This window comes from Palaemon carinicauda, chromosome 39 (assembly GCF_036898095.1).
Source record: "Palaemon carinicauda isolate YSFRI2023 chromosome 39, ASM3689809v2, whole genome shotgun sequence".
Taxonomy (NCBI): Eukaryota; Metazoa; Arthropoda; class Malacostraca; order Decapoda; family Palaemonidae; genus Palaemon; species Palaemon carinicauda.
Window position 1 is genome coordinate 25594553 of NC_090763.1, and position 23419 is coordinate 25617971.

The following is a 23419-nucleotide window of genomic DNA, read 5'->3' on the forward strand; positions in this document are numbered from 1 at the left end:
TCAATGATATGACTGACACGGAGGGGTTAACAATATAATGAATACCAGTGTTAACAGTCATAAGTACCGGAGCTTTGGCACAATGATTAGTGGGGTGAATTGTTTATGGTTTAGTGTTTTTTTCCCCTTATGAGTAGGATTAAGCCAAAATCTATCTGATTTTTCATGAAAATTATACCGAAGGTTGATTTGAATTCCTGGTTGCATTTTGGAATAGATGCTAATGTAAATTATTCAGTTAGGGGATTTTTGGTGGAAGGGCGTTGTTATAAGGTCTTTGGATAACTGATTCTTGGTGAAGGTCTCTCTCTCTCTCTCTCTCTCTCTCTCTCTCTCTCTCTCTCTCTCTCTCTCTCTCCATTTATAAACCTATTTAAACATTTAAATACTGCTACTCTACGTTAATAAGCAAGGACAATGTTACAAATTGCCAAGTGTCCTGTCAATAAGGAGAGGAAAGGAGATGAGAAGGTCGTGGACCTAGGTGTTGAAGATGATTCTGTGCACGTCCAACCTCGAGTATTTAAAAAGCCAATCGCTGCTTCATGAAAGCGAGGCTCTCTGTTGCCTCATTCACTTTAGGAATAGAAAAACTCTCGTTTGAACAATGAATCACCATCTCAGTAGGAGGGACGTGGACCAATTCATCTCGAGGGACACTCAAGCCTTGGAGGATTTGTCTTCCTTCGAAAGAAATTGAATCTATGTTCGTTAATATCCCATGAATCCTAATCGTGGAAGATCATGCACTTCGCAGTATTTAATGGGGGTGGATGTGGCCTTTTTGTAGCTGATAGAGAAATGCATTGTTGGTAAATTGTTATCTGCTAAAATGCAGTTTATAATGGGAGGGGGGCAATGTAACAAGATGGTTTTTCCGTTGGTATTGCATGTTATTTTTTTGCGACTGTTATGAATGTGTTCTTGCATTGCTAGGAAGTGGAAAAATTACGTTGCCATGTTGTTCATTACGCTCTTATGACCTTAGCGCAGCATCAAAGTTGAATTTGACCGAAAACACTGGATTACGCAAGTTTCATTTTAAAGTGTGAAGCACCAGAATGCTAAACTTTGTTTATCTAAAGTCTTTATCGACAAATATCCGTCCAGAACCACCAATATATTCATACCAAAATTTTTGTTTACCTGTTTGACAAAACTAACAGCTTTTGTTATAAGATTTTCATTAACTATTCCACTATCTTACTGATATGTCACTTTTTGCTTTCCGGGAAGATGATCAATGTTGAATCATATCTGACTTTTTACATGATATTAAATGCCTTAGAATAAAAAAAAATTATACATCTATATTCACCCAAGGTGGTTCCAAAATTTGGTGTTTTACATTAAGCAGTCACACGATGGAGCCAAGCACCAGTAAGAAACGAAAACTAGAAAATTATTTCAAATCGTGTATTCATTGTCAGGAGCCATTCGTGATATAGTGACTGAACCATCAGAGGAAGCATGTTATAGGTTCCTCCAGTTTTTATATGAAAGAGGATAGTATGGAGATGCTGAATATTCACAGATCAGCAGACAATTCCAATCATATACTGCCAACGCTCTGAAAGAAAAGAAAGCAAAGTGGAACGGAAAATGTTATGGATCATGTCAAAGTCGCCTAAAACGATGCCGGAAAGCCTGCTAACAGGGAGAGAGTCAGCATCCTCAAAATATAACCTGCTTATAACGACGGCTATCTGTAGTGTTGAAATTAAATGCTACTGCTTTTGTCCATGGCCTCCAAAGCACTAGATTGGTTTAAATTTCTAAAGGCTATTATTATTAATGGTAAATTTAGAAGTATTTTATCATGGCATTATATAAATTGCTCTCTACGGAGCACATTCCAGAGTTCATTATAACTATTTATGTTTTATAACGGGTTATATAATTTCTGGGTTTTCAGTACAAATGATGTATTTTATATCTTTAAGACACATTTTAAACGTTTTTTTTAATTGCTCAAAGAAAAATAAAACGGATTTTTTTTTTCAATTACGAAGTACAGTTTTAGTTGTTATAGCTTTATTTATGATTCAATTTAAACTTTGAGAAATAATATTCCTCCAAGGTTTTAAAGCATTTTGTCCATGCAAACAACAACAAAATTTAAAGCTAGACTATTTCGGTTTTTAGATACTGACCTGCTCCTTCATATCTTTCTTTGCAAGCAAATTTAACAAAGTCCTTCTCCCATTAGAAAACAGAATTTTTAAAATTTTGATCTTATTTGCAAGGAACAGTGTTAAAAGATGTTTCCATGTAGTGCATATTTTTCATATTTTATATCTAAAAAGAAAAATTTTCTCTAATGTTTTTTTTTTATAAATGATATGGTTTTTTTTTTTTTTAATTGCTAGGCACATTTTTTTAAAATCCTTATATTAAAAGTGATTTACTTCATTGAATAAAATGCTAAAATTTCTTCTGCACAACACAATTTTGAACGTTTTTCCTTTAAAAAGTTTTGAAAACGTTTTTATATAAAGCATAGTTTTCAACATTTGCTTTACAACAACCAAATTCAAAGATCTTTTCTACCTACAAGAAAACTTTTTTAAACCCCCTTATCTACTTACGAAAAAAAAAACTTTTACCCCCTCCCCCTCCATTTTCTACTTAAAAGAGCGAAGAAAATTATACCTCCTTTTCTACTTACAGATCATAATTTTTTATTATTTTGTTGTTCCTTACAGAGCCATCCTTTTGGGTTCCCGAGGAATAGACCTCCCTCACATCTCCACACGGCTGGAAGATCTCGTGACAGCCAAGACTCTACAGCCCCTAGAAGCTGTCGCAGACACAGACATTGCTGCCTTCCTTAGGAACGAGAGAGAAAATGCCATCATTACGGCTGTCGAGGATTCAAAGAGAAGGGTGATTATGGTTTTAGTAATTTGCTGTTTTGGAAAAGTGAAGGCATTTTATCTACTCCCATTTCGCTAAGTTGCACTGTACGCTCCCTCGTCGTTTGTCTCATGCAAATGAATGCAGATAACATATCTGTATTATACTGTCAGTGACAAGTTGTTGTTGCTGGTGCTCTGTCAGTGGGTCGTCAGCAACTTGTATGTACCCTGTTAGTCCTTAATTCAAGCCTTGCTCAGATTGAGATATATATTAGCTAACCCACAAACTCGCTGTTTCTCTGAACTATGGTTTGAAGGTGATAGGTCGTAGATTTTACCAATAGTCAATATTATTTTTATTATTATTATTATTATTATTATTATTATTATTATTATTATTATAGTAATAAAAATGATAATTATTATTATTATTATTATTATTATTATTATTATTATTATTATTTGTATTATTACGACTACTACTAGTACTATCTAGGTTTAATAGTCATACCTTCTCCATCATAAGGTTCAATACTACAAAGTATTCTAGAAGTTTCACTTCTGCTGCTACCAAGTTGTGAAATGATCTTCCTACGTAGGTAGTTGAATCGGTGGAACTTCGAAAGTTCAATCTTGCAGCGAATGTTTTATGTTGAACAGGGTGACATAAACCTCTTTTTTTAGTTTGTATGAAAGATCTTTTCTAATGTTGTTACTGTTCCTAAAATATTTTATTTTAATTGTTTATTAATTCTCTTGTAGTTATTTACAGTATTTCCATATTTCCTTTCGTTACTGGCTTTTTTTCCTTGTTGGAGCCCTTACTGTTCAAACTAGGATTGTAGCTTAGCTATTAATAAATAATAATAATAATAGTAATAATAATAATAATAATAATAATAATAGTAATAATAATGATAATAATAATAATAATAAGAATAATAATAATAAGAATAATAATAATAATAATAATAATAATAATAATAGTAATAAAATAATAATAATCAAGGCAGAATGAACGAATAAAAAATATCCTCAGGATACATTGATCACCAATAATTAAAAATAAATTCTCTATATGCCAGTTTTTTGTGCATTTGGAGAATAAACCGACCGGGTATTTTTCTCATAAGTAAATTTGCAATCTAGAATCACACCTAGAATTTTAAACGAGTTATATATAGTTGAAGCGAAATTGCCAGTTCAGAAATCTGGATTTTTAAAAGCCACTGCCTTTGACCTACTCATAATTATATGTTGAATTTTTTAGAGTTCAAAGTCATCCCCTCTTACTTTGCACTATTGACTAATTTTGGTTAGATCTATATTAAGGAATTCGGCAACCATAAGTCTACATTCAACTGATAGAATATATGCAAAGACAGTAGTATCATATGCATATACAACAGGCTTGTTTTTCAGGGCCAAACTACATGCCATGCATTCATATGGTGTGGAAAGGAATGGGTTAAGAGTACTACCCTGAGGAATGCTAGATATAACATTCCTAGTCACTACCACTTAAAAATTCAATAATGATGTTGGTGGATATGTTGTCTCTAGACTTTGGCCTGCCTCTGTTGAATTAAGACTATAAGTAATTGATGTTGGCTTTATCTTATGATGCGATGTATGGTCTTATATATATTCTACCGTACTTCTGCATTCGCAAAAATCTTATTATCTAAGTGGATTACTCATTTTGGATTACATTTTTAGTATTTTTATTGACATCTTTTAAATTAGTATTTGAGAATATTTCCAGTGTTTCATTTTAGATTAGGATTTTGGTGTCTTCCAGAAAACTCCTAATTAATCAATCAACTGGGTGTCTTTCTGATGACCCTTTTTAATCAAGATTTTACTGCCTTTCCATTGAATAGTTTTAAAATTATATTCAAATGTCTAAGTTATTTGAAGCATATTTTCATTGAACCGTTTCACGAAGTAATTTTCCAACTGAGCTTTATTCACATCTATTCTGGACTAATTTACTCAATATATACTGCTACAAAGTCTTGCCAACTCACTTTATTTCTTAACTTACTTTATTTCTTACATTTTCATTTGGGGATAATTTCATCTCTTCCAGGGAGGCATAAAAGCATACTCAGCATCACTATTAATATTTGTCGTAAATTAGTGCCTATCACCAAATGGGTAACTTGAAACCCATTTGTGTTTAATCTTAGGAGGATGCTTTATAATCTCGTAATACACAAACTGAAATTTCAATGGCATTTTCTTCTAATTTTTAATATTTCTTACAATTTTCCTTTATCTGAATAATGATAGCAGTTTATGTAGGTTAAAAAAGGGGGTTTGTGACTTTCCAATGTAAATTTTATTCATAATGAAACACTAATTACTGAATTCATGGTTTCTTGGAAATCAATTTCACATGAACATTCTGCATCATAATATAAAGACATGTATTGTATGTTTGTGGTAGTATTTATGCAAGAGATGCATTCATTTCCTGCCGGCAGTGTCATCTGTGTGTATATGATACGATACTGTCATAAACTTTAGCTTGCAAGAGCAAATCGTTTATCATTTTTCACGTCTCAAGATGCCTAATTACAGTATTTTTAAAGTTTGTAAAGGCTTCAGTGATGTTGCTTTGTAATATGAAGAGGGGTAAGAATTGGTATAACTCATGCTTGTATTATTCTTTTCTGTTTATTCTAAACTCTTGTCCCCTTATATTTACAATGAAAATATTTCATACCAGAACAATATGTCATGTTACTAAAATAAATCACTAGCCCTAGTGTGAAACATTAAGACTTGTTAGAACATTTTACATGCAGGGAAACTGAATTGTTGAGCCCCTGGGCTTATAGCATCCTTCTTTTCCAACTGGGGATTGTAGCTTAGCAAGTAATAATAATGATAATATATTTGATGTAATGTGCGGGGAAAAAAGAATGCCCTCTTGCTTATTTTGTTTATTTCTTCAAGACATGCGAAGAAGTTGATAAGCTCTACTGGAAGCAACAGCAAGCCGAATGGGAGCAGAGAAAGCAGCACCTCCTTTCAGCCTTCACACACACAGGAACAGACCTCCTAAATATCACTGTTCAGCAACAGGTATGGTGGCAATTTATGTACATATTTCGTATATGAGTTATTGGAAGATAATTATTTTCTGAAAAATTATTAAGTATATTTGATGTTCAGGGAAGACTTGTTGGATTTACTCAAACAATAGAATAATCTATAATTTACCTTTTTAGTTAATATTTCCATTGGTTTAATTTTTCCCATTTAATTGGATTAAAAAAATTGTACAGGAAAGCATAGTGACTATACCTCGAACTATTGGTGGTGTTGCCAGTAACCTAAGCAGTGAAGAAACAGCTTATGTTAGAGTCATTCAACAATACAACGAAGAGGTTCTCCAAGGTGGTATACGACCTAACCTCCCTGAAGCACTTAATAATGCTGCCTCTGCTCTAGGAGACCAGGTAAGAATATGACAGTTGCTTGAATACATTATCCAGTCTTGCTTCATACAGAAAAAGTGTTGTGTTAAACTGTGCCTACATTACTGCAACAGGGCTCTTGAGATTCACCTCTCAATTGTTGAAGGGCAAAGATCTTGTATCTAATATCATTTAACTGTTTGCATGCAAATAGATCATGAAACTGTTCAGAATTTCATAATTCATTGCAGCTGCTATTTTTGGAAAAGTTAGATTGATGAAATGAGAACTTATACTTTACATTAACTGAATTATGGTCAGTAATCATGTTATATTGTAGTGTACTGCACATGCTTCATACACTCGTACACTGCAACGGTTTTCCTTTTTTATCTTATCACTCGCTCTTCCCTCCACTGTTAATAGACCAACCTGTGTGAGCATGCTAGCTCATGTTCGATTATGTTTGAATTTTTGTGACCTTCTTGTTCGCAAGTCCGTGTTTATAAACTCAGTGATTGTTTATTAAAGTTCAGTTGCATTCACCCTGCCTCTCGATTATCTCGTAAAGCCTCACACAATAGTATTGCAGTTTTTCTTTTAGTGGAAGTAAATGCCATAATGTTACGAGGTTTCATTAAGCACCATTTTCTGCTTTCATAGATTGGGTTTTTACTCAAGGTGTTCTTCCTTTGTTGTAAGATGTCTCATGGGTTATTATTCTCTTTTATCAGTGTACTATTTATTTGAATCTCCATTTAGTCCAAGTGTCCATCTACTATATCGTTTCTCTATGATTTTCTGGTTCACCCTTTTCTCTACATTCTGCCTCATCCTTTTTCACACATTTTAAGGGAACATTTTTCTCTCCTTCATATAATGAATGCAGTAGTGTACTTTGATTATCTTAAAAAACTTTATGAAGTTTGGAAAAATCTCCAACCAGTAACATTTGCTGATAAAAATAGGAAGTCTCAAAATTAGCTCACTTGTTGAAGACTTATTTACAAGAATGACATGTAGCAATGCTGCTCTATAATCCTCATACCTTGTATACTCACACCTCCTCCCTTATTATATGGCCATGGTATTTTAGACAAGTTTCCCTAGCCATATCTTTTACAGTACACATACCACACATTCTTCTTATAACTATTCTCCTTTCCATGGGTGATATTACAGCAATCCATCTCATCTTCATCATCTTGGTTCTTTCCAACAGTCCCTCCTCATATGAGGAATTCCAGATTTCCACCTTTTGAATTGATTTCAAAGTTAATAGAACCAACTGGCAGAGGTTCATTTTAATTACACGGCAGAGGTTCATTTTAATTACGCTTGATAGTGGCCTAGACTTCTTGTAAGTTAAGGATAATTTCTAACCTTACCTCAGAAAAATGTTTCCAGGAATATAGAATGTAGGTTCATGAACTGTCTTTGGAAATTTACTAAGATATGTTAAATAAAAGAATTTGTACTCAATTATTATCATCAGTCGTTTTGACAAAATGCTCGCAGATGACGTGAACTGCAATGAAAAAATTTTTCCTCATCCTATATGTTACATTTTTTAAGAATCTAATTAAAAACTACCTTTTTTCTGCTCTAGTAACAAATATTTACTGTACAGTATAGTATTGTATACATAATTTACAAATATCCAATGGCCATGTATGTATTGAATACTGTAGGTTTTTTCAATTTTTCCACATTATATAACTGAAAAAAGGGAAAATATTTAGGAATTTAAATGACATTTTGCAGATGTAAAATTAAAATATGTTTATTGTCACATTTAATGGGTTTTACTTAGTAAGTAATGAAGTTTCTTATTATAGAATACAGAATTAGTGTCTTGTCTTTTACTTTTTTTTTTTTTTTTTTTTTTTTTTTTTTTTTCTTTTGCAACAGGGAATCACAGACCTATGGGCCTTGGTACAGTGTTTAACTGAAGTTCCAGTAAGCGTTGGGGGAGATGCTGCCCAGGCAAGGGCTTCCCCGAAAGTCCAGGCTGCTCTTGTTAGACAAGCACGAGGCTACTTAGAAAAAAGGTGATTCTGGTTTATTATTTTTTAAGTATTGCAGAGGTTAGTATTTTATTTTTTTATAAGTAAGGGAAGTGTGTACAGTACCATCTTGGATTGCAGAGATCATACATATCAAAGCTTGTCAAAGGTTTTTATCAGTAAGGAAAGTATGTACCACTTCAGATTGAGGAGGTCATCTATATCAGAGCTTCCTTTGAAGACAAGAGAGAGATTTAGATCTCTACTAATTATGTATCTTAAAACTATTTTAGTTACTCTTCAGAGCTAATGTTGCCCTAATGGTTGGAATATGGAGAACGGAGATTTGTATAGATTTTTAAATAAAACTGATACACAAAAATGAAATTTGTTACTTTGTCTCTTTATAAGGATAGACCTTTTGCCAGATGTTGTTTTGTGAAAAGGAATTAATGTCTTCTCTAGTCAGCACTGGTACTATCCAGTCCAGGAATTATTTCATCTAACACTGAATATCACACTTGGGTCTTTTCCACTGTATCAAACCAATAGATTGTGAATCATTTGGCTTAACCACATGTTTACCATAATGTTTCAAACTCTGGAATTCTGTATCTTATACATTTCTAGAACCTTGTGATCTTTCTTATAAAATTTGTGCCTATCAAAAATTATAGGGTGATAGAGCTTTTTTATTCCTCTTGATTCTAAATTGTTATCATTCTTTGTCAGTGGAGTCATTGACAAAAGTGGGAATAGGAGAATTAGGCTGGAAATGTTGATTGATGAAGTAAGGAAAATAAAAGAATGAAAAAATAACCTTCATTGGATGTAAAGAAGTTATATGATGAAAATATGTTCAATTTACAGAAACAAATAGTGAAGCTATTAGAAAGAAGTTAGAGAGACAAAGCATTATACTATTTGTTCCTATACATATACAGTACATTTCCTTTCATCTTTTGAAATAGGGAATGTCAGCAGAGCTGGAATGACTCTTCACTTTTGTCTTCTGCCACAATGAGTTAGGTCTTATTGCTGCATCCTATCCAAGGCTGTTTAATCTTTTTGTCATACTTTTTAGTTTAATGGTTAATTTTGCCTTCATGTTAATAATGAAATAAGCAGGATGCAAGTGCAGGTTTAGCATTACATTGGTTTATAGCTAACACCTTATTACGCTGGTTTCCAGTGCGGGTCGGATTTTTCTGTTTTGTCTTCCATTCGTTACTGTGCTCCTGTCATATTTATAATGAAATGTTTGTTTGTTCTCATGTTTTGTTTAATCCATATTTATAACAAATGTTTTTATGAATAGTACTTACCTGGCAGTTATATATATATAGCTGATATCTCTAAATCAGCAGAATTTTTCAAAACGAGGCAACCGCCTTGTGGTGGTTGGGAGGTAGGTGGTAACACCCGTCACAGGGTGGTCCAAGGAATCATTCCCGTGTCCAAGACTTCAGTTCATCTCTGCCGGCTGGATCGAAAACATCGTCGGTCCACCATTGAGAGTTTTTCGAATCATTTTCCCTTCTTCGCTTTTTTGGACTTCGTTTGGTGAAGTTCACTGATTTTGGGATTTGGCAATCGTGTTTTATTATTATTATTTACTTTGTTTATCATGAGTGATAACTTAATTTTCGTGTTTGTGCGAGTGATGTATGCAAGGTGAGGTTACCGAAAGTGTCGGTTGATCCTCACAGTTTGTATGCAGAGGTTTTGTTTGTGCACTATATTTTAGCTGCAAAGTTTTTAATCCTGATGACGGAAATACGTTCCGGCAACTCTATGACGTCACAGTCGTGTGACGTAATCTTCATGTATGTCTTGCAAATTCTCTTTATTTGTTTTATGTAAAGATTGGGAGGAATTCCTCTTATATAAGTTTTTTTAACTTTTAATGTAAAATTTTAAAGAAATATTTGTCCATTTGGTATTCGTTCTTTAAATCATCGATCTAATTTCATAAATTAAATAGAACTAGCGTATGGTTAATTTACGCTGTTACTCGTTACTATCGGTGCAGTCCCAACATGCCTTGGTAGCGTTCTTTTCGATATGGGAATTAAAGTGTTGGCTATTATACTCCAACAACAACGATATGGGAATTCTAGTTTTAGTAGTATTTTCATTTATATGTTCCTATTGTTTACATTTATATATATATAGATACGTTATTTCTATATCTGTTCTTTTTATCATTACAACTCGCTTGTTTTTGAAAACCCTTTGAATTAATTGTGGATTACATTTGTTTTCCCTTTTTCTGTTCATTTTTATCTTTAACGTATAACTTTCCCGGCGTTTGTATGTAACTACCGGGTAGGTATTTATGACATTTAATTTTACCGGTGGTTATATGTAACTACCGGGTGAGTGTGTTCAACATCTATTTTTAATCTCGACTTTTGCCTGGTGGTTTTTTCTTTTTGTGACCGCCGGGTAAGTATGGTTGAAAGTTTATTTTATTATGGAAATGTCAGTTTAATATTTTATAAAAATATTTTGTTACAGTTTATATAGCAAGTACTAGAGACGATTTTGCTTTCTCATTCAAGCCCGTGGCAGAAGAATAAGTTCTCTCACAACGGGCAGGACTAATTATGGTCTTTTGTGTAAGAGTTTAATAGTGCAAGTTTCAGTGCTAAATTAGGCATTGGATTCTTTCAGCACAGTGGATGTAGTTTTCCTAGCCTTAGACCTCTTCCAAGCTCCCCGGCCCATGGGAGAAGGAACGTTGATCGGCGAAAGGAAACGAGAGGCGTTAGCTCACGAGCAAACGCCCTCGCGAGCGTTCCTGTTAACGTTCCCAAGAATGCTCGCCCTTGCCATGGGAAAGCAAAGAGCGTTGAACGTTAAGATTCTTACACTGCTTTTAGAGTTTTGCATTGCATCACTTTTGATTTTAATGGCAATACTTTAAGTCATAGATATTCGCTGATAATATCAATGCTTACAAACCATCATTGACTCGGTTTTTGTCCCTGAGCGCCAGTCGGCCTTATGAACCCTCTGGTCGGAACCGAACACGCCGAGCGGCATAATGAATATCATTTTGCCTTAACGCTCGGCGCTAAGTCTTTCAAGACAGGACGAATGCAGCCTCGTCTTTCAGGGCAAATGCAGCCTCGTCTTTCAGGGCGAATGCTGCCTCGTCTTTCAGGACGAATGCTGCCTCGTCTTTCAGGACTAAATTACTAATGCAGCCTCGTCTTTCAGGGCGAATGCTGCCTCGTCTTTCAGGACAAATGCAGCCTCGTCTTTCAGGGCGAATGCAGCCTCGTCTTTCAGGGCGAATGCTGCCTCGTCTTTCAGGACGAATGCAGCCTCGTCTTTCAGGGCGAATGCAGCCTCGTCTTTCAGGGCGAATGCTGCCTCGTCTTTCAGGACTAATGCAGCCTCGTCTTTCAGGGCGAATGCTGCCTCGTCTTTCAGGACGAATGCAGCCTCGTCTTTCATGGCGAATGCTGCCTCGTCTTTCAGGACGAATGCAGCCTCGTCTTTCAGGGCGAATGCTGTCTCGTCTTTCAGGGCGAATGCAGCCTCGTCTTTCAGGGAGAATGCTGTCTCGTCTTTCAGGGCGAATGCAGCCTCGTCTTTCAGGGAGAATGCTGCCTCGTCTTTCAGGGCGAATGCTGCCTCGTCTTTCAGGGCGAATGCAGCCTCGTCTTTCAGGGCGAATGCTGCCTCGTCTTTCAGGGCGAATGCTGCCTCGTCTTTCAGGACGAATGCTGCCTCGTCTTTCAGGACGAATACAGCCTCGTCTTTCTGGGCGAATGCAGCCTCGTCTTTCGGGACGAATGCAGCCTCGTCTTTCGGGACGAATGCAGCCTCGTCTTTCGGGGCGAGGGCAGCCTCGTCTTTCGGGACGAGGGCAGCCTCGTCTTTCGGGACGAGGGCAGCCTCGTCTTTCGGGACGAGGGCAGCCTCGTCTTTCGGGACGAGGGCAGCCTCGTCTTTCGGGACGAGGGCAGCCTCGTCTTTCGGGACGGGGGCAGCCTCGTCTTTCGGGACGAGGGCAGCCTCGTCTTTCGGGACGGGGGCAGCCTCGTCTTTCGGGACGAGGGCAGCCTCGTCTTTCGGGACGGGGGCAGCCTCGTCTTTCGGGACGAGGGCAGCCTCGTCTTTCGGGACGGGGGCAGCCTCGTCTTTCGGGACGAGGGCAGCCTCGTCTTTCGGGACGGGGGCAGCCTCGTCTTTCGGGACGGGGGCAGCCTCGTCTTTCGGGACGGGGGCAGCCTCGTCTTTCAGGATGATAGGACGATCGCCGCCTTGTCCTTTCAGGGCGACGCCACGTCTTATAAGATCTTTGTCAAGGATGACTTTAGTGATCACTTTTCTCCTGTTGAATGGTTTGAGGTTAACAGAAGGAGAGGATCCTAAGTTCTGTTGCTCTATGTTCCCCACCCTCTGAGTTTTCACGTGGTCATTAATGGAGCTTTAAGAATATTGATTTTTGTTTCTTAAAACAGAAACCTTTGATGACTAACATCAGTAGGAGCCAGACTTTTCTACCTCTGGCGAGCCTGGGAGAGGAGAGGAGCAGACCTTTGGTCCGTGTTTTTACTAAGGATGGATGCGAAATCTTTTTCCTAGTGAATCCTCCTGTGTTAGTTTCTCCGATAAGACTTTTCTGCCTAACCGACTTTGCAACTTCAATGTCTCTCTTTTGGGAGAGGGAGTCTTTTGTCCGGTCCTGGACGTAAATGCTCTTTACGCCTTCGTTCAGAAGTCAAAGTTCTCCATGGAGACATCAAAATCTTTGGAGAAGAGGGGAGCAGACCTTTGGTCAGTACTTCTTCTGAAGGAGGATTACTTTTTCCTTTTATAGGGAAACCTCCTTTAGTTTTTAGCTACAACGATTCTCTCTCCCAGTTCTAGAGAGGAGTCTAAGTGGCAGGCTATGCAATCAAACTTTATCTGAGTTTTGTTTACAAGGAAGAATGGGTCAGTTTCGGGTGTGTGTTTTGGTCTCGGCTCCGCCCCTCTCATGTTCACTTAACTTTTGCTTTATGTAGCGGAATACTGCTCTCTGGAGAAATCAGAGCGTCCCTGTATCTGGATTTTTAGATAACGTTGAGCCTATCAAATAATTAGGTCTTCCTGTCAACAAGAAGAGTCTCTTCTGACACCAGGACGCTCAGCACCATGTCTTTTAGAACGTTCAGCGTCTCGCTCTGTTAACCTCTCGGCTCCACGTCTTACAGGACTTTTGGCATCACGTCTTACAGGACTATCGGCGCCACGTCTTACAGGACGATCGGCGCCTCGTCTTTCAGGACGCTCGACGTCGAAGTTCTAGCATGAGGCATGACTTTGAACATGAGAATCTAGGACTTCGTGATGACTCTAGTCGAATCGTGTGTCGAGATCAAGGACGCCTTCGTTCTGATCTCTTGGATCTAGAAGGAGGTTTGTCCTAGGGCAAGAAACATCGGGGCAAACATGCTCAGCAGGAAGAGACTTGTTTTTCCCTCAGAATGGTCTCTCAACCCGCAAGTCTGTCAGTCTCTGGATGTTGTGGGGCAGACCTGTAACAGACCTTTTTGCCTCCAACTGGAAGAAGAGGATCCCCTACTGCTGCTCCCTAGTCCCGGACGAGGAAGCTGTAGCAGTGGACTCCTTCTTGATGGATTGGACGGGGGTGGACATGTTTGCGTTGCCCCCGTTCGAGATCATCAATCTGGTCTTCAGGAAATTCGCTCTCCTCGATTCGGGGCGAATGATCCTAGCGGCTCCATTCTGGCCTGCTAGGGAATGGTTTTCGGAAGTGATGGGCATGTTGATGGACTTCCCAAGAAGACTTCGGCAAGTCCAGATCTTCTCAAGCTGCCCCACTTCGAGAGGTATCATCTTACCCCCCTTGCTCTCAACTGACTTCCTTCAGACTGACTAGAAGCTTGTCAGATCTCGAGGCTTTTCGGCACAAGCGACGAAATCTATCGCCAGAGCAAGGAGGATCTCTTCACAAAGAGTGTACCAATCTAGGTGGGAGACCTTTAGAGCTTGGTGCAGGCGGCACAAGTTTCCTCATCCACTACCTCTCTGAGCCAGATTGCAGACTTCTTCTTGTACCTCAGACAGGATGCTAAGCTGGCTGTATCTACCATCAATGGATACAGCAGTATGCTCTCCGCCGTCTTTAGGCATAGAGGCCTAGAGTTGTCCCAAAATCAAGGTTTGCAGGACCTCATTGGGTCTTTTCAGACGACGTAATAGGTACTCTTAAACCTGGATGTGGTGTTTAAGTTTCTGTGCTCCAAGAAAGTTGAACCTATCTCGCTAGCCTCTCTTCGAGTTGTAGCGAAGAAAACCCTCTCCCTTATGACTCTAGCGAATGCCAAGAGGTCAGCGAAGTCCAGGCGATTGGGAAGAGGGTGAGCTTCAATTAGGATAGGGCAGTTTGTGCCTTAAGGTTCATCTTTCTCGTAAAGAGCGAGAACCCTTCGTAACCCTGTCCTACGACGTTTGATGTCATTAACCTCACGAACCTAGTGGGTCGAGAGAAGGAAAGACTCCTCTGCCCAGTTAGGTCCCTCAAAGTTTTTTTTTTTTTTTTGGCTCACACTATGAACGTGAGCTCTGCATCCAACTTGTTATGGTGTTCTGTGAAAGATCCGCCAAAAACCCCTGTATAAGTATGCTTTGTCCTTTTTCCTGAGGGAGAAAATTAAGGAAGCCCACCTCTTATGTGAGGAGGAACACTTCGCCCTGTTGAAATTGCGGGCTCACGAAGTGAGAGCCATTGCTACCTCTCTGGCATATCAGGAATACAGTATATGTTAGTTAGGCTATTCATGGATGCAATTTTCTGGAGGAGCAACTCTGTCTTCGCTTCTCATTATCTTAGAGAGGTGAGAGTAGACTTTGGCAAGTGCTATACCTTGGGCCCATACATAGCTGCGGTTTCTGTATTAGGCAAAGGAGTTAATAACCCCACTCAACCTTGGTTTATATGCATGTATGAGGGTTTGTGTTTTTATGATAGTCTGAGGACTTCGTCTTGTGGTGCGGTTCCCTCAGTCTAGATAGATAGTTTATGTCTATGTTGCAGGGTTAGGTGGTTAGTTTTAGTAAGGTTGAAGTTTTTATTATATGGGGCGAAGGTAGTTTCTGAAGTCTAGTCAAGTTGTTGGTCTTATCCCTTTGACAGACTCGATTGAGTTTTTTGCAGCATTGCAGGCTTACTCCTGGATAAACTCTCCTAAGGGAAAGCCACTCTAAAGGCTGTACCTTTGAATCAGCTACCTTAGCAGGCAAGGAATCAAGGTGTTTTTATCTCCTACAACTCTTTTGTTGTTTCCCCAGCGATGTTTACTGTCTGTTTCCCTCCTCCAAATGTGTGAATCAGCTATATATATATAACTGCCAGGTAAGTACTATTCATAAAAATAGAGTTTTTATGATAAAACAAAGTTTTATGAATACTTACCTGGCAGTTATATATATATTCGAAGGCCCACCCACCTCCCCTCAGGAGACAGGTCGGGCATAGATGAACTGAAGTCTTGGACACGGGAATGATTCCTTGGACCACCCTGTGACGGGTGTTACCACCTACCTCCCAACCACCACAAGGCGGTTGCCTCGTTTTGAAAAATTCTGCCGATTTAGAGATATCAGCTATATATATATATATATATAACTGCCAGGTAAGTATTCATAAAACTTTGTTTTATCATAAAAACTCCATTTTGGAACATTACTTTCTTTATACAGTATTACTAATTTTAGTGTACAGTACTAAGCTAAGGACAAGTCACTGTGTTGTAACTTCATGTTATAGTATAATATTCAGAGCCGAAAATTATTGCAAATATGTGGCATAACATTTATATTGGCTTGATGATGTACATCACATATTAGATTTAAAGTATCACAAAAGTATTTGTTAAACTAATCTTTAGAAGAAAAAGAGCCGTCATTCCCATAAAATTAGTTTGCTAATCCTTAATTTGTTTATTTTACAGCTATGCCAATTACATGAATTCCATTGTGTATTCGCATTTGGAGCGAGCTCAGCTGGGAGGTGTCCCAGGTTTAGTTCCCCTGGTGCGTGCTTATTTGGATGTCGTTCTGCCTGCACAGGTCATTCCAACACTTGAGGATGGACAAGCAGGTGGTGCTCCTGTTTGGCCTCTAATTTTTTACTGTATGAGAGCAGGGGGAGGTAAAGCTCTCCAACAGGCACTATCTGATAATAGGTGAGTTAATGTATCCTAAAGATGTAGTTCATAATTTTTTTTAATTGTCCCTTTTGTTTGAAATAAAGTATAACTGATTGGTGGATGATTATGGGTTAGATTGTATTAGTGTGACTAGTAGTAACATAAAGGAGGTCATATGTTAGTTATCAAGTAAAGAAATGTTCTTTACTGGCTCTATATATATATCTTGTCAAATTAGTTTTCATTCTTACATCCATTTTATGAAATGGTAATAGTAATTTTACATAAAAGGAACCATTTTCATTTTATTACAGTTCACCATCAGTAGTAGAGGTTTTGAATGCCCTTGAACATTATGAGAAGAGTGACTCGGGACGTTTACCTCCCGACCTAGAAAAGAAATTGAGAATGTCTTACAAAAGATCTGTCAAAAATTCTTCAGATCCATTTAAGGTAGGTACTGTTATATCTGTTTTATAATTTGTACAGTGTATGACTGATATATTTTAATGCTGTTACTGATGAAAAATTTTACCCAGTAAGGATTTTATTCCATTGTAAACTTTTCTCAGAAGAGAAATTATTTTATATTTTATGTATCCTTTTATAGTGCATGCTATAAAGTTGTAACTGATTTTTTACCAGTTTCAGGAAAATTATTTTAGGGCACTTTCATATAATCAAGTTTGTTTGTTTTTAGTATTTGTTATTCAATTATTGTATCTTGTATCCCACAAGTTATGCAGAAAAAACTTTAGATTACCAGTTGTTTCGAGGGTCTGGTCTTCGGTTCAGTAGAAGAATCTAACTGTTAACAAAGACTTTAGTATGTTTTACACTTGTAGGAACATCCTGTAGATTTTAAGCCTAATCTAACCTGTATTTTACACTTGTCACTAAGGTTAAGAGATTTGTACTCAAACTGCTTCACTTTTAGAGAAATAGTTTAGCAAAAAAAATATGATACTGTGATGCAGCTGATGAAGAATTCTGATAGATTGAGCCAGATGAATTTCTCAATTTTTGGGGGGATGACTAAACTAAGAGAGACATCAATTACAATCTCTATTTAGGGATAGGATCTTATTCTGTGGTGAAGATTCAGCAATTTTGCATAGCTGGTGATTTGGTGCTTGTAGAGTTCCAATATATTAAATGATGCTAGAGTTATTTTATTGATCCTCGTGTATTATACTTACACAGTAAGTATTAAAGTTGCTTGCTTTTGAAAATTTGGTAACTTTTCAAATTTGGGTTGAACGAATAGATTTTGAGAGCACGAAATAGTTTGTGTAATTAATATGAATAAACTGTAAACTTCTATTATAGTATTTCTTAACATGTATGTGTCTTTTCAGCGTGCTGTATATTGCATTTTGAGCCATTGTGATCCCCATGAAGATCATGCTGATATTGCAACCACCACTGATGATTACCTTTGGGTGAAGCTTTGTGTGGTGAGTTTAACATTTTAGTAACATCAGAAACTAATGTTGTTCATTTATTTCTAGCTTATTTTTAAAGCCAAAAAATCATCTCCATAAATAGACAAATTAACTCCATCTTTGCTAATGGTGTTATGTCCCTTTATTTTTAGCTCTTTTTAGTACATACATACATACATATACCAAGGCACTTCCCCCAATTTTGGGAGGTAGCCGACATCAACAAAGAAACAAAAACAAAAAGGGGACCTCTACTCTCTACGTTCCTCCCAGCCTGACAAGGGACTCAACCGAGTTCAGCTGGTACTGCTAGGGTGTGTCAGCCCACCCTCCCACATTATCCACCACAGATGAAGCTTCATAATGCTGAATCCCCTACTGCTGCTACCTCCGCGGTCATCTAAGGCATCGGAGGCAGCAGCAGGGCCTACCGGAACTACGTCACAATCGCTCGCCATTCATTCCTATTTCTAGCACGCTCTATTGCCTCGCTCACATCTATCCTCCTATCACCCAGAGCTTCCTTCACTCCATCCATCCACCCAAACCTTGGCCTTCCTCTTGTACTTCTCCCATCAACTCTTGCATTCATCAACTTCTTTAGCAGACAGCCATTTTCCATTCTCTCAACATGGCCAAACCACCTCAACACATTCATATCCACTCTAGCTGCTAACTCATTTCTTACACCTGTTCTCACCCTCACCACTTCGTTCCTAACCCTATCTACTCGAGATACACCAGCCATACTCCTTAGACACTTCATCTCAAACACATTCAATTTCTGTCTCTCCATCACTTTCATTCCCCATAACTCCGATCCATACATCACAGTTGGTACAATCACTTTCTCATATAGAACTCTTTACATTCATGCCCAACCCTCTATTTTTTACTACTCCCTTAACTGCCCCCAACACTTTGCAACCTTCATTCACTCTCTGACGTACATCTGCTTCCACTCCACCATTTGCTGCAACAACAGACCCCAAGTACTTAAACTGATCCACCTCCTCAAGTAACTCTCCATTCAACATGACATTCAACCTTTCACCACCTTCCCTTCTCGTACATCTCATAACCTTAGTCTTACCCACATTAACTCAACTTCCTTCTTTCACACACCCTTCTAAATTCTGTCACTAATCGTCCAAGCTTCTCTTCTGTGTCTGCAACCAGTACAGTATCATCCGCAAACAAAAACTGATTTACCTCCCATTCATGGTCATTCTCGTCTACCAGTTTTAATCCTCGTCCAAGCACTCGAGCATTTACCTCTCTCACCACTCCATCAACATACAAGTTAAACAACCACGGCGACATCACACATCCCTGTCTCAACCCCACTCTCACCAGAAACCAATCACTCACTTCATTTCCTATCCTAACACATGCTTTACTACCTTTGTAGAAACTTTTCACTGCTTGCAACAACCTTCCACCAACTCCATATAACCTCATCACATTCCACATTGCTTCCCTATCAACTCTATCATACGCTTTCTCCAGATCCATAAACGCAACATACACCTCCTTACCTTTTGCTAAATATTTCTCGCATATCTGCCTAACTGTAAAATATGATTCATACAACCCCTACCTCTTCTAAAACCACCCTGTAATTCTAAGGTTGCATTCTCTGTTTTATCCTTGATCCTATTAATCATTACTCTACCATACACTTTTCCAACTACGCTTAACAAACTAATACCTCTTGAATTACAACACTCATGCACAGCTCCCTTACCCTTATATAGTGGTACAATAAATGCACAAACCCAATCTACTGGTACCATTGACAACACAAAACACATATTAAACAATCTCACCAACCATTCAAGTACAGTCACACCCCCCTCCTTCAACATCTCAGCTCTCACACCATCCATACCAGATGCTTTTCCTACTTTCGTTTCATCTAGTGCTCTCCTCACTTCATCTATTGTAATCTCTCTCTCATTCTCATCTCCCATCACTGGCACCTCAACACCTGCAACAGCAATTATATCTGCCTCCCTATTATCGTCAACATTCAGTAAACTTTCAAAATATTTCGCCCATCTTTTCCTTGCCTCCTCTCCTTTTAACAACCTTCCATTTCCATCTTTCACTGTCTCTTCAATTCTTGAGCCAGCCTTCCTTACTCTCTTCACTTCTTTCCAAAACTTCTTCTTATTCTCTTCATATGAATGACCCAATTCCTGACCCCACCTCAGGTCAGCTGCCCTCTTTGCCTCACGTACCTTGCGCTTTACTTCCACATTTTTCTCTTTTTATTTTTCATACTTCTCTATACTATTACTCTGCAGCCATTCTTCAAAATCCCTCTTTTTCTCTTCCACTTTTACCTTCACTCCTTCATTCCACCATTCACTGCCCTTCCTCATGCTGCCTCCAACAACCTTCTTTCCACACACATCACTTGCAATCCCAACAAAATTTTCTTTTACTAACTTCCACTCCTCCTCTAAATTGCCAGTTTCTCTTAGTTTCACTTCATTATATATCATTTTCAACCTTTCCTGATACTTATTAACAAATAGAAATCCATTACATGTCTTACCAGAATTAACACACTTTTAAGTATAACTTTCTTCCCCTGTTGTTCTTTATATCATGATTGAATCGAAGGATGTTGTTTAACCAATGTCCAACCCATTTAATTTTGTAGATATTTCTATTATATTCTTGGTATCCTGTCTGTCCCTTTTACATTCAGATTTTCCCTGACTACCATTCTGTACGTAGTACTAGGTATGCGGTTAATTCTAACAGGCATGCCTTCTCCATCATGAGGCTCAATACTACACTGTATTCTAGAAGTTTTATTCCAGCCTTGACCAGATTGTGGAATGATCTTCTTAATCGGGCAGTTGAATTGGTGGTACTTCAGTAGTTCAAACTTGTAGTGAATGTTTTTATGTTAAATAGGCTGACATAAGTCACACTTCATAGTTTTGATAAGACAGATTTATTTTAATGTTGATACTGATTTTAAAGGTGACGTTCCCCCCTGCCCCTCAAGTTATTTTATATTTATCATTGAGTACTTTTCATGAAGTTTATTTATTTCCTTTCCTCACAGGGCTATTTTTCTCTATGGGAGCCCTTGAGCTTACTGCATCCTGCTTTTCCAACTTGGGGTCTAGCTAAGCTAGTAATAATCACAATAATAATAATCCTTTGGCCACTGTTAATGATTATTCTCCAGAAATGAACAGACTTGAGATTACTTTCTTCATTGGCTGTATATTATTTTTAGGAACCTTCCCTGATGTTCGTATTGCCCGTAAGTCTTGAAATTCTAGATTTTCCGATTTTCGTTCACTTCAATGAATATGTGTCCTTGACAAAAGAATGGAACCTAGCTGTAAGTGGTAAGAAGCCAAGAACTGTGATTTAAATAATCATTATGAAAGAGTGTTTCATTCTTGGCAACACTAGTGGAAAAGTATAATTTAGTGGTTGCTGATCAAGTTAACAGGTGTGAGTACAAAAGTAATCTTGATGTTAGTTTAGGGGAAAGTTCAGGAAGGACTATGCTAGTTGATTATAGCAGGGATAATGATAATAAAAACACCCCTCCTTGGAAAACACACAAGTTCAGCCATCTTTCGATAGGGATGAGCTCCACAAGCTCTTGGCATCACTTGCTTCTTTTGCTGATATTCAGAAACAAAGGGAATTTTAGCAACTATTATTTTTCCTTACTTCCAAGATTTATAGAAACCTCATGGCATCTGCTTTTCATTTTTCTTATATTCCATTCTATGGGCCTAAGTTCCTTGTCGTTTTTATTCCAATTGGTGATTATTGTTATTTTTATTAGGCCTAAACTTCTATATGATGGATTATTTAGTTGATTACTGTATTTACTCATTTTATGTACAACAATTATTTACTGTATTATATAATTTATAAGTGATATTTCAATTTACAGGTTGATTGTGATTCATCACCAACAGCCTCAACTTCAAGTAGTAGCAGTGCAATTCAGGATACACTGTCTCTGAATCAACTTCAGAACCTTTTATATGAGCAATATGGTTAGTACAGTATTTATCTTCCTTTATACTTTAGATTGAGAAGACTTCACTAGATAAGCCATCTTAAGAGAGCGAATGAAAGTTTAGTTCTAGAAAGAATTTCATATGGAAAAATACAAAAACAGAAGCAAAAATTTGTGACTGTTTGTGTGTAGTGTTGCTCAAACTCTTTGATCTGTGTTCTGTAATAATGCAGAATAAGTGATATTCTCTGGACACGAAGGTCAGAGAGTGCTATGTAGTTGAAGATGAGAGGTAGAGGAGATATATTTTATGAGATGTGTGGAGAGATAAGTTAGATGATATAAGGTACCTTCACGCCATGAACAACATAACTTGATGCAGTCATAGTAGTAGTAATATAGTTAGAATCGTCCGTGCATTTAGGACAATAAGATACCTAGTGAGTACAGTAATCTCTAGCCATACCATGGTTCACCTCAGTATATCTTGGATTTATAAATATATTATGCATAAATTTACATCATGTGCTCAGGTTGTTGGAGGCAGCATGAGGAAGGGCAGTGAATGGTGGAATGAAGGAGTGAAGGTAAAAGTGGAAGAGAAAAAGAGGGCTTTTGAAGAATGGCTGCAGAGTAATAGTATAGAGAAGTATGAGAAATATAAAGAGAAAAATGTGGAAGTAAAGCGCAAGGTACGTGGGGCAAAGAGGGCAGCTGACCTGAGGTGGGGTCAGGGATTGGGTCATTCATATGTAGAGAATAAGAAGTTTTGGAAAGAAGTGAAGAGAGTAAGGAAGGCTGGCTCAAGAATTGAAGAGACAGTGAAAGATGGAAATGGAAGGTTGTTAAAAGGAGAGGAGGCAAGGAAAAGATGGGCGGAATATTTTGAAAGTTTACTGAATGTTGAGGATAATAGGGAGGCAGATATAATTGCTGTTGCAGGTGTTGAGGTGTCAGTAATGGGAGATGAGAATGAGAGAGAGATTACAATAGATGAAGTAAGGAGAGCGCTAGATGAAACGAGAGTAGGAAAAGCGTCTGGTATGGATGGTGTGAGAGCCGAGATGTTGAAGGAAGGGGGTGTGACTGTACTTGAATGGTTGGTGAGATTGTTTAATATGTGTTTTGTGTTGTCAATGGTACCAGTAGATTGGGTTTGTGCATGTATTGTACCACTATATAAGGGTAAGGGAGCTGTGCATGAGTGTTGTAATTCGAGAGGTATTAGTTTGTTAAGCGTAGTTGGAAAAGTGTATGGTAGAGTAATGATTAATAGGATCAAGGATAAAACAGAGAATGCAATCTTAGAATTACAGGGTTGTTTTAGAAGAGGTAGGGGTTGTATGAATCAGATTTTTACAGTAAGGCAGATATGCGAGAAATATTTAGCAAAAGGTAAGGAGGTGTATGTTGCGTATATGGATCTGGAGAAAGCGTATGATAGAGTTGATAGGGAAGCAATGAGGAATGTGATGAGGTTATATGGAGTTGGTGGAGGG

The 23419-nt window shown here is 37.9% G+C and overlaps 1 protein-coding gene across 1 annotated transcript in view; it reads left to right on the top strand.

Annotated features, from left to right (window-relative positions):
• LOC137631093 (nuclear pore complex protein Nup93-like) overlaps nt 1-23419 on the top strand; it is a 479887-nt gene that overhangs the window by 413926 nt on the left and 42542 nt on the right. Inside the window, exons 3-10 of the mRNA XM_068362728.1 lie at nt 2706-2886; nt 5823-5951; nt 6155-6328; nt 8198-8337; nt 16269-16502; nt 16781-16919; nt 17825-17923; nt 21852-21957. Of these exons, the coding sequence (XP_068218829.1) occupies nt 2706-2886; nt 5823-5951; nt 6155-6328; nt 8198-8337; nt 16269-16502; nt 16781-16919; nt 17825-17923; nt 21852-21957 (1202 nt within the window). The remainder of the gene's footprint in view (nt 1-2705; nt 2887-5822; nt 5952-6154; nt 6329-8197; nt 8338-16268; nt 16503-16780; nt 16920-17824; nt 17924-21851; nt 21958-23419) is intronic.